Below are 13,052 nucleotides of genomic sequence, written 5' to 3' on the forward strand. Positions count from 1 at the left end.
CCACAAACCACATGTTGAGGTACAGTTCCACAGTGGGGTTCAGCCAGACAAACAGCTCAGTGCAAAGGGAAGGTCCTTACCCTGCGCAGGCTGCAAGGCAACTGACCCTTCCCTGGGTGTGTGGCACTCATCCCATCACAGATGATGATGTAAAATGCCTTTTCTTTCCAGATTTTCTGCTATTTTAGTGAAGGGAATCACTTGCTGTGGAACAAGCGCTCAATAAGGCACAAGCCTAAGCGGAGGTGTGGGGTCTCCCTATGTCAGTGACAACAAATGGTTTATTTATATGAAGCTGTACTGTGAAAGCAGACTTTTAAGATTATGAATGAGGCTTGTAAGGATGCGATTGGGAGCTGTAGCCCATATGGAGGAAGATGACTCAGGTCTTGGGCTTTTACAGGGACAGGAGGCTCCAGACTAATATAGCTGCCTCTTAAGATTACCGAAGAGGTGCGTGGGCAGTGGGAACGTTTATTGTGTTAAATCCAGTGACTCTGGGGTATTCCGTGCTCGGGGGCTTACAATGAGTCCTTGTCAAGACCAGTGCCAGGCAACTCACTTTCAGCCTCCTGCTGCTGCAACACCCATTGAAGTCAGCATAAAGAGACCTATGGGTGAGAACGGAGAGCCATACTACTTCGCTACAAAGTAGAAAATATTTGTGTAATGTAACCTGATAAATCAGGGTCCCTTGATGATTTCCGTGACAGATCTTTCATAAAAATGTATTGTTAAACTGTAGCAGACAAGGAATGACCACTATTACTTGAACAATAGATGTTCCTAACCACTGTATACAGGTTTGTGGGCGTTTTTGGTTGTTTGGGTGTTTTTTTTTTTCCTTCTAAGAAAAGCATTCTGAATGTTCCTTACTATTCTGAAAATCTTGTTTTGTTTGGAGGGGGGGGAGGGGGCAGAGTGGAGATAATACTGTTCCGGAAAACTTCCTTCAGAATAGGGCTCACAATACCATATTATTTGTCTGTATGGATCTATAATGTAGACAAGCCCCCAATTTGTCCACAGATATCTCTAACGTCAGTTAAAATTTGATACTTACATGAAATTCTAACACTTTTTTGCTTTTTCAGTACCAATAACTTGTTTGGTCTGGGACCATTTGACCTTTTTAATCAAATGAAGCTACCTATTATTCCAGTAGTATTTTTAGTGTGTGATATTAAATTTCACTAATAACCTAGCCTCTGACACGTTATTAATGAATATGAAGATGGGGTTGTGTTCTTGTTAACAGTTGTCAAGATGAACTTCAGGAAGGGTTTGAGGCTTTAAAGGGATAAATGTTACTGGAACTGTATCTCTGTAAATGAAAAAGCAGTGAAATGCAAGATGCATACTCAAGATGCTCAACCCACTTCCAGAAGTAGTTTTGTGGAGAGCATGTTACGTGTGCAGTCAGAGTGAGTGTTATTTTCCAAATGTCATCGGTAGATTTGTTTCTTTGCAGTTGCTCTGTATGCAATAAGCGCCGTTTACTTTGCTGGTGTGATGGTTCGGCTGATGCTCACTTTGACGCCAGTGGTCTGTATGCTGTCTGCCATTGCTTTCTCCAATGTCTTTGAGCGTTATTTGGGTGATGATATGAAGAGGGAAAATCCACCAATAGAGGACAGCAGTGATGAGGATGACAAAAGGAACCCTGGCAACCTGTATGATAAGGTGAGGGGAGGGAGCAAAAGTTAGAAGTCAGAAAAAAGCTTATTTTTACTTTTTTTCTTTTGGACAGAATATTTTAAATGCCACTAGAGGCCTGAATCACTAGCGTTTAAATTTAACTTAAACAAGTATTGATGTTCTCCAATGAGGTGTAACTGATGTCCTGAAAAAAAGAATCTGTGTCAGTGTAGAAGTGTTTCCTTCTAGCTTGATAGGTTAAAGGCTCATCACCTAAAGGAAACGTACAGTGTTGACCCAGCTTTCCATAGAAGCGATGGCAGACAGTTGCTCGCTCTCCTTAACTAGTTACAGCAGTTCTGTGTCACTGACTGTTTCCCTCTTGTATTTCCTCTAAGACATGGTGAAATTAAAGAATAATGTATTTTATGAAAAAGCATTTCTATTCATAAACTTGCATACTCTCTTCATCATGAAGAAAATGCTGTTAGGTACTAGGGTTTTTTTTATCTCTTAGGCTTTGTTATACTGCCCCTGACAATGCACGAGCCTTGGGTTTCCCTCTTTTCCTCACAGTAAATAGCTGTGCCTTTCTCTTTTCCACCGTGCTGTGTAAAAGGGCATCATTGCGCTGAGCCAAACCAAGGAAGTCATGCATTGACCCTCACGTAATAGTTTTTTTATTTCTGAAAGAGGCTTTCAAGGAATCCTCTGTTTCTACAAGTTGCTAGACTGTCAAAATGTTCTTGTCCATACTTTATTAATTTGTGCTACAACTTAGTCTAGCTTTATAGTATCCCGTAGCATTTATGGGGTGCATGTGGTGAAGAAAAAGGGATGGGTTCTGTTGCCAAGGGTGATCAAAGTTGCCATAACAGATATGTTTGTGTCTGTTCAGGCAGGCAAAGTGAGAAAACACGTATCTGAACAGGAAAAAACAGAAGAAGGACTGGGTCCTAACATCAAAAACATTGTTACTATGCTGATGCTGATGTTGTTGATGATGTTTGCTGTTCACTGTACCTGGGTAACTAGCAATGCGTACTCCAGCCCCAGCGTTGTTCTCGCTTCCTACAACCATGATGGGTAAGGAAGGTCTACAGGTCTGAAAATAAATCAAGGGCAAAAGCTTTGCTACTTGCTTTGCATTAGCAATTTGCTTTACCTTCTTCTAGTAACTTCTTCTTATATTGAGGGGGAATTGTCACCAGAATAAAAAATTCTTAATACTCTAATTTTCAAAAATTACAACATTTTCTGAAATATTTAATGTAAACACATAAAAATAATCCTATCCAAAGCAAATAAAGATGATGGTTAAAATAAAAGAAAGCTTTTGAATCAGTTGGGAAAACTTGTTTATGAATATATATTTGACTGGCAGTGCATTTAGTCACATCTTCAACAGCAGGTCAGCTTCGGGCCATCCAGCTGTCGGTGGGTTCAGACTTAGGACTGCTGGTGACCGAATCCCTCAAAGGGAGCTGTGCCCGTATTTGTGAGCCCAGATTTATCAGGGTGCAGTTAATTTGTGGCTAGTATTTGTACCGATGTGAATAAAGTGAACTCTGTTTTCCAGCACTCGGAATATCCTAGATGACTTCAGAGAAGCCTACTACTGGCTGAGACAGAACACAGACGAGCACGCCAGAGTGATGTCATGGTGGGACTACGGTTATCAGATAGCGGGGATGGCTAACCGGACAACGTTGGTTGATAACAATACTTGGAACAACAGCCACATAGCCTTGGTAAGGGTGGCCGTTTTCTGTGGAGTAGAAACACCGAAATGTCTGCGTTGCAGTTGAGTATGAAATTGTGAATGTCTGTTGGTAGATAGTACGATATTAAGGAAAAATTCCGTAGAGTGGGGAAACACAGAAGGTGGAAGGAACGTATTTTTTGCATTTGTTAGAACTCAAGGAGTTTTGGGGCTGGAAGGGATCAATTTTGCTTTTGGAGTTTCCAAAACTTCACTTACACTTCAGTTTCTCTTCTTTTTCTTTGTGGGAGGATAGACGAAATCTAACGTAACGATTCCCCTCGTGATTAGTGCTACAACAGCTTACCTGGTACCACTATTTTACTGGCACTATCCAAACAGGGATCGTTTCAGTTCAGCAGCGTCTTTGCCGACTGGGTTTTTGAATGGCACGTGAAGGCTGACCACATGAAACAAGAAATTTTCAGGCACCTTGGAAATTAGAGAAAGTTTACGAATAGCAGTAGAAGTGTTGCAGATTTAACGTGATTCTGTCTTTGCAAATTTGCCGTTGGACAAAACATCTGTACATTTAATTTCGTTCACTTCTGAAGAGTGAGTTTAAGTTTTGTGCACGTGCTTAAAAGCAGGGTGTTAGCATTGCCTGTGGTTACAGGGGCACCACCTTGGGCAACTTAAAACTTTTTTCAGAATGCTCTGTGTTGTAGCTGGGTTGCAGTCTTACTAGGTGTTGTGTAACGACTCATCACCGCTCATCACTCAGTGATGACATCACTCATCACTCAATGTCCGTTTCTTCCCAGAAGACCTATGTCATGCTACATGGGCAGGATGGAGGAAGGGCTTGAGGAATGCGTTAGGATTGTTCCTTGTCTTGTGTCTGTAGCTAGTACAGCAGTTGGACCAGATCTTCAAACAAGCAGTGTTCAACATCAACAAATTAATCAAGCTTTCCTTTGAGCAAACAAAGCCCTGAAAAAACGTGCGTTGGGGAAGCGGGGATCGCACGTACGTGCTTTTCATGGGGGCAGGGAACTCGCGTCAGCCAAAAGCAAGCTTGGGAAATTGTACTGTTGGTGCTAATACCCGTCAGCAAGCCTTCCCACGTACTCTAAGGCACTTTTCTCTTATTTTGGTTGTTGACCTGACAGCGTTAGCATGTTCTGATGGACATTTGGACATTCAGCTCCGACAGCTCCGTCTGCCTCCCTCTTCTAAAAGAGGTAGAAGTGCAGATGCTATATCTAAACCAACAGATCCCTGCAGAACAAGGTGCACCACGTGAATAGAGAGACACTGGAAGTCATCGCTGTTGCATAAGCCCAGTAACCATACACACTACAGCAATTAGCAAGGACGGTTTTTCAGAAGAGAATTCTCTCCAGTATGGCTGCTGGCGCTGTCAGGTTCCATTTTGGAATGAATACTCCCTAAAGGGGGACTCAAGCGATAAACGTGCGTTGTGGCGAATACCTGAACTTGTGCTCTAAACGAGGCATGCCCTGGAGACGTGTCCAGATGACTTCCTCCTGCACAGGAGTGGAAATCTGCCAAAGAACTTCACGTTGATTAGGATAATGGCCAAGAAGCTGAGGTTCTCTGTCTTTTTGACAGATTGCAGCCAAAGCGTAGCGTTTTCTAATTACGTTCTTAACTGAATGTTACCAGTTTGGATGCAGTGTTATTATTTCTATTGTAGTTACTCCCTCTTAGTACAGCAATACATTATTATGCCTTGAGTACAAGCACTTCAACAGCAAACAAAACTACTGAACTGAATGCCAGTCACTGACCTAACTGGATTCTTTTAGTGTGGGAAGTGACCAGTATGGAAGAGGTTCTGGATACAGCTTTAAAAAGTTTTTGAAGGCCAAAACTATATTATGCTTTTAACTGAAGGATATCTCTATTCTGACATTTTCTCTGCATAAATTTATCTTGAATTCAATGCTTCTGAGTACCATGCAGCATGGCTGCTTCATTAGTGAAGGACAGAGCTCAAGAAAAAAAAAACAAACAAACAAGAAATTACTAACATTTCAAATAATTTATTCACTTTAGGCTGTGTCTAAAGCTTTGGAAATAATTTGTAATTAGGTATCTTCTGCAACACTAAGTTTTTGGCAATACATCCATGACTTGACTTGAAAAATCTGTAGGTGCCACAAAAGAAAAACCCTTATTGCTACATTTTATACTCAAAACACTCGTTTCAACAGGCAGCACTCCTCTTGCAGAGGAGAAAATATTTCAGTTTAGGTTGGGCTTTTGAGTTTCTAAATATTCACAATGAGTTTTCTTTATCTAGAATGAAAATGTTGTCTTCGGTTGGCAAGTGTGTGTCTGGGGCTTCGGTCGGTCAGGTATTGATCTGCGGATCTGTTTGATAGGCAGCAATGCAGATATTTAAGGTATTTTTTGCTATGATACAGGTGGGAAAGGCAATGTCATCAAATGAGTCGGCGGCATACGAGATCATGAGAAGCCTGGATGTGGATTACGTTTTGATTATTTTTGGTGGTGTGATTGGCTACTCTGGTGACGATATTAACAAGTTCTTGTGGATGGTGAGAATAGCAGAGGGGGAACATCCCAAAGATATTCGGGTAAGTGGAAACGTACACAGGAGAAATAAAAGCAGCTGAATACTCTATTGCTGTATATTCATCTCTACTTTTTTTTTTTAAAAAAAAAACCAAACACTGTTTATTTATGTTGTTGCTTTTCTGGTAGTGCTCATTACAGTGGAGGGAAATCTCTTCTACTTATTGCAGTTTTATTTGAAAAATGTGTTATGGGTTGTTTTCCTACAACAGTAGGAGCCAGAGGCCTGTAGCCCAGTTTCTTTCAATGTTTACGGTTTTGAAAGGTCAGTAAGCTCAAAAGCTTTTCACTTTTTTTTTTGTAAGATACTAAAAGTACAGGAGATATTTCGTAATTCTTGAGCGTGTCTCTCGCTGTGCACCATCCTACTTTAAAAAAGCAAGAGCGTTCAGAATGTTTAAACAGTTGGCATTAGAAATTTCTTCAAACTCGGTAATAGTAGGAGACAAGTTAAAGTGTTAATATTGACTTACGTAGGGTTTAAGTTATTCAAACATCTCGGAGATTGCAGAAGTCTGTAGTAATATTTTCTTAAGCCTAACAAAACCTTCTAGATATTGAGCACAGGCTTAAGGCAGTAGCCTGTGTGCATAGTTTCATTTTCTACTGGAGATGAAAATGGCAGAAATTTTTTGTTTAAACACTGTGTACATACGAAATTTATGGTAACGTTGCAGACCCCGTATATTAACAATACAGCACTTTTCACCTTTCTGAAGAATAATTTTGATAGATGCCCAACTAACTTTTACATTTTGAGATCAGTTTTGCAGTAGCTGCTTACTGTGAAGTGACAAAACTTGTGCCAGCACAATACTACAGATTTAGGAAGGTTGGCCCATTGGGGCCTGGGTCACAAGCAGGCGTTTGTAACTATTTTACCTTTAAGGAGCACCATTGTTTTCTGTTCTAAGACTGGCTTAAATCAGCTTTTAAACTGTAACTCAGTTTAGATTCTTTATGAAGTTTTTTTTTTTTTTGTGGAGAAGGGAATGGGAAAGGACCTTAAAGAGGAGTTTAGTTTATATTGACTCTTTGTATCTTCTTTTTAAAGGAAAGCGATTACTTCACCCCTCAGGGAGAATTCCGGGTAGACAAGGCAGGTTCTCCAACTTTGCTGAACTGCCTCATGTATAAAATGTCCTATTACAGATTTGGAGAGATGCAGGTTAGTGCTACGACTTCTACTGAATCTTAATTGAAATGTGAGAAAACAAATGGTATTTTGATGTATTTTCCATCTTTTAGATTGAGTGTTGCTTGTAGTAGCAGGACCGGAGGTAAGATTCAGCTTTACAAATTAAAACCCACCTAGGCATGGTCTGCTGTAGCTACAACCTTTAGAAACAAGCATTTTTGCCACTAACCTACACTCATACTTTACTTTTTGCTGTCCTTCACATTGCCCCAGGCGAGCATCTTAATTCCACTACGCAGCGCGCTTGCTAAAGCATTACCAACTGTTACGTTGTGGAGAGCTTTAGGTTTGGTTTTTTGTAATAGCGACACAGAAGTGGAACTGGTAATTGATTCATATCCGACAGAAACTACCCGATTTCTATCCAAGTCACACCAGTGTCTTAAACACTTACGCCCTTACTATATAAGCATATATAATTCTCAGAGTTGTCACTCCCCTTTGGGATCATCAAGCGTATGTGTGTAGCTACATCTGCTTTTTTCTTTCCTGTTCTTCCCCACCACCCCAGGCCCTTCATTCCATGCGTTAGTGTAGGAATCCTTTATTCAGCTAAAACTGGGGGCAGTGGATCTTATGTGTAACATGGGGGGGGGGGAGGGTTGTCAAATTTAACTGATAAAAAACATGAATGATTTCTGTGGAAAACCATGAAAGTGCAAAGTATTGCGCTACAGAAAAAAGCACCCAAGGGAGCAGCTATGCTAAAAAGCTGGCACAGGCTGCCACACCTCAGACTTCCCCTTGGGTAGTTTCATCTCTGAGTGCAGACACAATACTTCTGTTGAGACATTAAGTGCCATCTCCTAAGACATCTGTAGGGGTAAGAATGAATTAGTCTGTGTCTCGGTTGTAAGAAGGAATGGAGAGTTGTTTCTGTGCAGTAATAAGCAACGCAAGAGAAGTGTTGTCCTTTGACTAGACCAGCTGAAAGCGTTGCCTCGTGGGACGAAGTTCCTCCATTTGTAGCGATGGGTGGTTCTGGTTTTGTCTCAAACTAATATGCAACTTTTATTTTTTCATAGCTGGATTTTCGGACACCTCCAGGATTCGATCGTACACGCAATGCTGAGATAGGCAACAAAGACATTAAATTTAAACATCTGGAGGAAGCCTTTACCTCAGAGCACTGGCTTGTTAGAATATACAAGGTGAAACAACTAGACAACAGAGAGACATTGGATCATAAACCTAGAGTAACCAACATTGTACCGAAACAGAAGTATTTGTCAAAGAAGGTGGGTTCCCAGTGAAGTACCTGAAAGGGGGTAGGAGATGGCTGTTGATTTTTAACGGTGAATCACGTAGCGGGTGAATTATGTATTTCCACTAGCCAGAATGTTATGGATACTGTTCATGTTAGTGTCCGATATCAGACCTGCCTGCTGGTAATAATTGTTAATTTACTGTCTGCTTAACTTAAAAGCATGTGAAGACACAAGGCTAGATTTTTTTTAGGCAGAATGCTAACTGGAACTAGAGTGTGTCACTGGCTGTTACAACTCTTAAGTCTTCATGTAACTGGAAGTATAATCTCTAAAGTACATCAATTCATGTCTCGGTAACTCTGGCTCACTAAGTAAATAATGTGGAAGTTGCTTTCTGACTTTGTTTGAAAGTAGTGATGCCTAGAAGTTTAAAAATGGCAATTTTGTATGAAATAAATTAAATATGAAACTTTTGTTGACGGAACTTTAGTGTCTGGCTGCTTACTGTTTGAAGTCATCTTCCTGGTTTGAAAAGCGTTAGCTGTGGTGTGCTGCTTCAGCCTGTTAAGAAAGATGTGTTGCCGGGGGAGCTGGGGAGACTCTTGGCAGCCCTCTCCTTCACAACATCTGTTTTCTATATATTCAAATATATGTTGCGGAAGGAATTCCGGACTCCTGTCAGAAACAAATGTGTAACAAACTAAATTAGCACAGGCAGTAAACTTGCCCTCTGTCGTGGAAATACAAAAGTAAAGAATGTTAGAGGGTAAAAAGATGCTTATTTTTGTGATTTGACGGAATTTCATAAACTAAGGTATTTGGGAGTTGCTACTGAAGCCGGACTTCCCTTGAAAGGCAATTAAAAGCTTTACTGTGCCTCTCGTACGCTGACAGTGGAACTTTTGATCTTAAGTGACAAGCAAGGCTATACTTATTGATGATAGATGCGTTGACCCCACTTAAGCTGTGGATGTGTCGGTTCTCTGTCTAAAGACGGGATGAAAGGTGATGCAAATGCTGATCCATCGCCAACTCTTGCAGTACAAAGAGGCTCTCCTTCCCGTGACGAAAGGGGAGAACCAGCAAAGAGCAGGCAGCGAACGTCTGAACTAGGATTTCTTAAATGCGTTCGGAGGGCTCCGTCGTAGCCACAGGTTTTCAGCAGTTGCTTCTTCACTGGAAATTCAGTCCCGCTCCGATCGCTCTTCCATGTTAGGAAGGACATTGCTCAAGCTCAGAGATAGAACACATCTTGAGTATTACGTATGAGTTTTTGTATCAATCTCACTTTATAATAATGTTGTTGTTGTTAGTCTTAAAAAGAGAAAAGTTGTATTTAATTAACATACTAGAGCCTGCTGGGAAGCGCAGCCAAGTGTGGGAGCTGTCTGCTGTCTAATTTGCTGTGGCAGGCATGTTGAACGTACAGTTCTGCCTGGCCACGAACTAACTGTACTTATGTCACTTTGAAGTTAATATTTCTTAAGACTAACATTAATGTTTCCCCCCATTACTACCTTAAAAGAAAATAAATCGAAAATATGCCGATAAAGACACACGAGCAGAAAGCGCTAACTAGCCTACAGACCCATAGCAGAGCACTAAAGATAAAATGGGACGATTACGATTCCATTTTTCTCTTGCTTTTGAAAAATGCTGCTTTGCGCAAATATTTCTCTATCACCTTGCTAACCTCTAGGAGACTCCAATAGTGCAAGAGATGCAAGGCGGCATTTCCAAACAAAACCAACATTCTACATCGCTTGTGCTCTTTGGGCCTATTACAGCTTTATCACGTTGGTCAATTGTTAATTCCACCTCAGCACAAGCTTTGAAAACAATTCTACAGAGCAGGGAGAGGGGGCCTGCAGAAGTACATCTGGTGCCAAAGCAAAGGCTGGGCGTGAATTAACGATCCCGACTTTAAAAATAATAACCGGATAATACCGAGGCGAGGGTCTACCATTTAAGCTCTTTAAAATCAGTCTAAAGGTCAGGCATTGAAATGCACATCGTTAAACCGCGGTCAAGACTAAATCATTAACTAATCCATTTTATTCTGTTTTTCTTTTTAGACCTCCAAAAGGAAGCGTGGCTACATTAAGAATAAACTAATTTTAAAGAAAGGCAAGAGACCCAACAGGAAGACAGTTTAAATACACTGTTCCGATTGCTAATACGAAGCAGTTGTCCTTGAGATAACCAGTCTTTGCCTTTAGCTCGAGTCATGTTTCACAGCAACATGAGGGTACAGAACCATCATTGGTCCAGATTATTGTACAAAATTTTCAGGCAATGTCTGATTAAAAATATTGGCTTATTGAGAACAGCTGTTTTAGATTTGTAATGTGAAGCAAGACGGGAGCTGCTATCCAAGTCTAGCAGCTTTTTTTTTTTTTTTTTTATTATTGGTACATATTATCCTTCAAATCTCTTGAGAATTTGGACTGACTTTACCAAAGAACCTTGTAATTTGGTCCTTGGCACATGCATACTTGTCAATCTTTTTTTGGAAAACGCTGTCCAGCTGAACAGCAGCAGTACCTAAACTGGAAAGGTGAAATCCAAAAATGACTTCTTTTCAACACTTACTTAAGAGGAAGCAGAGCTCTCTGAAATTTAAACTTGCAAAAGAAGTTACTCCCATGATTATTTTTCAATGGTTTCTTTCCACGTCCTTTTCACTCTTGCTGCAGGCCGGTTTTGATGTGGAGGGTAAGAAGCAAAGCTGCAGTTGCCACAAGAGAAGACAGGCCAGATTAATTGGATGCTAGTTTAGATTGGACAAGCTGCTTTCGTTTCACACAGGATTGCAGCGTTGCTGCCTGACGCTGTCATTTCATAAGGCAGACGAGGCAAATCTTGCACACCGTATAGATACAAGGGCTAAATTTGTATCCTCCTGAAAAAATCTGCAATGACAGTAATGAATGCTATGGTAACATATCGTGGAGTGCCAGGTCGGGGCTGGTGCTTCAGAAATTAAACTGTTTTAGGTAAATGTTTACATTGGTAAAACGAGTATAGCCTGTTTAATGGGAATAAAAAAAAAAATAAATTTAAAAAAAAAGGTTGACAGGTATACAAACCCCCTTTTCCATGGCTACAGGAGGTAGAGGATTTGCAAACCTCTTCCCCCCCCCTCACTGCCTTTCTTGTGAGGGTCGAAGTTTTTCTGGAAATCTGTTTCTCTGCATTTTTATTTAGAGTGCTTAAATCAATTGAAGAAATTCCTGCTAGAGTGCTATTTGCTTTGTCTGTCTTCTTTTATACTGTTTGGGGTTTTGTTGGGTTTTTTGTTGTTTTGTTTGTTTTTCTTTTTAAAGTGGTGAAAACTGTCAGATTAAATGCACTAAAATATAAATGGAGACTGAAGATGTTCACTTTCCAGCTATTGGAAAATTTTATACAGACTTGAAAATTTTCTTTAATTAAAAGGAAAGGGTTTTGCAGTTTGTTTTCCTGCCACAGGTTGTAACTTTTTATAGAAACAAAACTTGCATCAAGAATTTGATGTAAAATGCAGAATAGTATGTACCTTTCATGAAGAAAATGTAAATTTACAGTGTTCTGTGAGAATGTTACTGCTGACTTCTTTCCCAAGGTGTAGAATATTTTTTTTGATTTATGAACTCATTTTTGACTCGGATGGTTTATACAGACCAGTACTACAGCTGCAACATTTTCACAAAGGTAATTAAATCTGGATTTCTGACCCCCTCTCGTTTGGAGATTTCATTTTATTTTGTTGCTTTACAGCTCAATGCAGACCAGTTGTTGACTGTAGGGGAAAATAAAAGTTAATTCAAGTTTTGTGTTAAGGGTGTCGTGTGAGTTTTGTCGTGATTAACTTGTTAACATGTTGCTTATAGGCCTAGCAATAAAGTCAGTCATTCAAACTCCGTGATGCAGATCTGCTGACCTCATGAAGTTGCTGTAATGAAGCCACAGCAGCTACTTAACAGCCTTCCACCTTAAATTTATTAAGCCGAACGTAGGGCCTCTGCCACGATGAAATCAAGGTGGCTGTAAGGATTTTCAGAGAACAGCAGCCATCTTTCCCAAACCCCCACGCAGCAGTGAACTCTTCCAGCAGCTGGAGAAGCTCGAGCTGTTCCAGTTGCTCACCCACCAGCAGAAGGGGTGATGATGTGATGCACGATTTGTATTATCTTACTTCTTGCCAGCAAGTCTGCGCCTCCTGCCCCCTCTCCACTAGTAAGAAAGAAGCGGCCTAACAGTTGGAAGAACAGCTGAAAGGCAGCAGAACAGATGCTGCGGGTCAGCCTGCGCTTTGGCAGTAACTCAGCCGTGGTTTAAAAAAAAAAAAAAAAAAAAGGGAAATAAAAGGTTGCCCTCCCATCTGAAGTAGCTTTACAGTTTTCTTAGTTGACTGCATTCTCTTTAACAGAGCAGGAATAAGTGACTCCTGTCAACATTCATAGCATTCTTAAAGCTAGGTGAATGAAGAATAAGCCAACTGCAGGAATCTTAGCCAGCCAGGGCCTAAAGTTGCCTACCACTTACCTGAGCGTTCTTAAAGCTAACTTGACTTCAAGGCTTCTTTCATTTAAAATGAAATGAAAAGTTGGAGTCGTTAAGGCAACTATTTAGGGGGACAAAAAAAAAGCTGCAAGGAAGAACTGGCCGGCATTGCATCACCTTCCTTGGTTCCTCAGGA

General features: G+C 40.6%; 1 protein-coding gene across 1 annotated transcript in view; it reads left to right on the forward strand.

Moving 5' to 3' along the window:
- Window positions 1–11,028, forward strand: part of STT3B (STT3B, subunit of the oligosaccharyltransferase complex (catalytic)) — a 30,092-nt gene extending 19,064 nt beyond the window's left edge. Inside the window, exons 9-15 of the mRNA XM_009706278.1 lie at window positions 1,472–1,683; window positions 2,537–2,724; window positions 3,218–3,389; window positions 5,794–5,967; window positions 7,020–7,133; window positions 8,189–8,401; window positions 10,447–11,028. Coding sequence (XP_009704580.1) covers window positions 1,472–1,683; window positions 2,537–2,724; window positions 3,218–3,389; window positions 5,794–5,967; window positions 7,020–7,133; window positions 8,189–8,401; window positions 10,447–10,527 — 1,154 coding nt within the window. The 3' untranslated portion in view covers window positions 10,528–11,028. The remainder of the gene's footprint in view (window positions 1–1,471; window positions 1,684–2,536; window positions 2,725–3,217; window positions 3,390–5,793; window positions 5,968–7,019; window positions 7,134–8,188; window positions 8,402–10,446) is intronic.
- Window positions 11,029–13,052: the final 2,024 nt, after the last annotated feature.

This window comes from Cariama cristata, unplaced genomic scaffold (assembly GCF_000690535.1).
Source record: "Cariama cristata isolate BGI_N322 unplaced genomic scaffold, ASM69053v1 scaffold23198, whole genome shotgun sequence".
Classification (NCBI taxonomy): domain Eukaryota; kingdom Metazoa; phylum Chordata; class Aves; order Cariamiformes; family Cariamidae; genus Cariama; species Cariama cristata.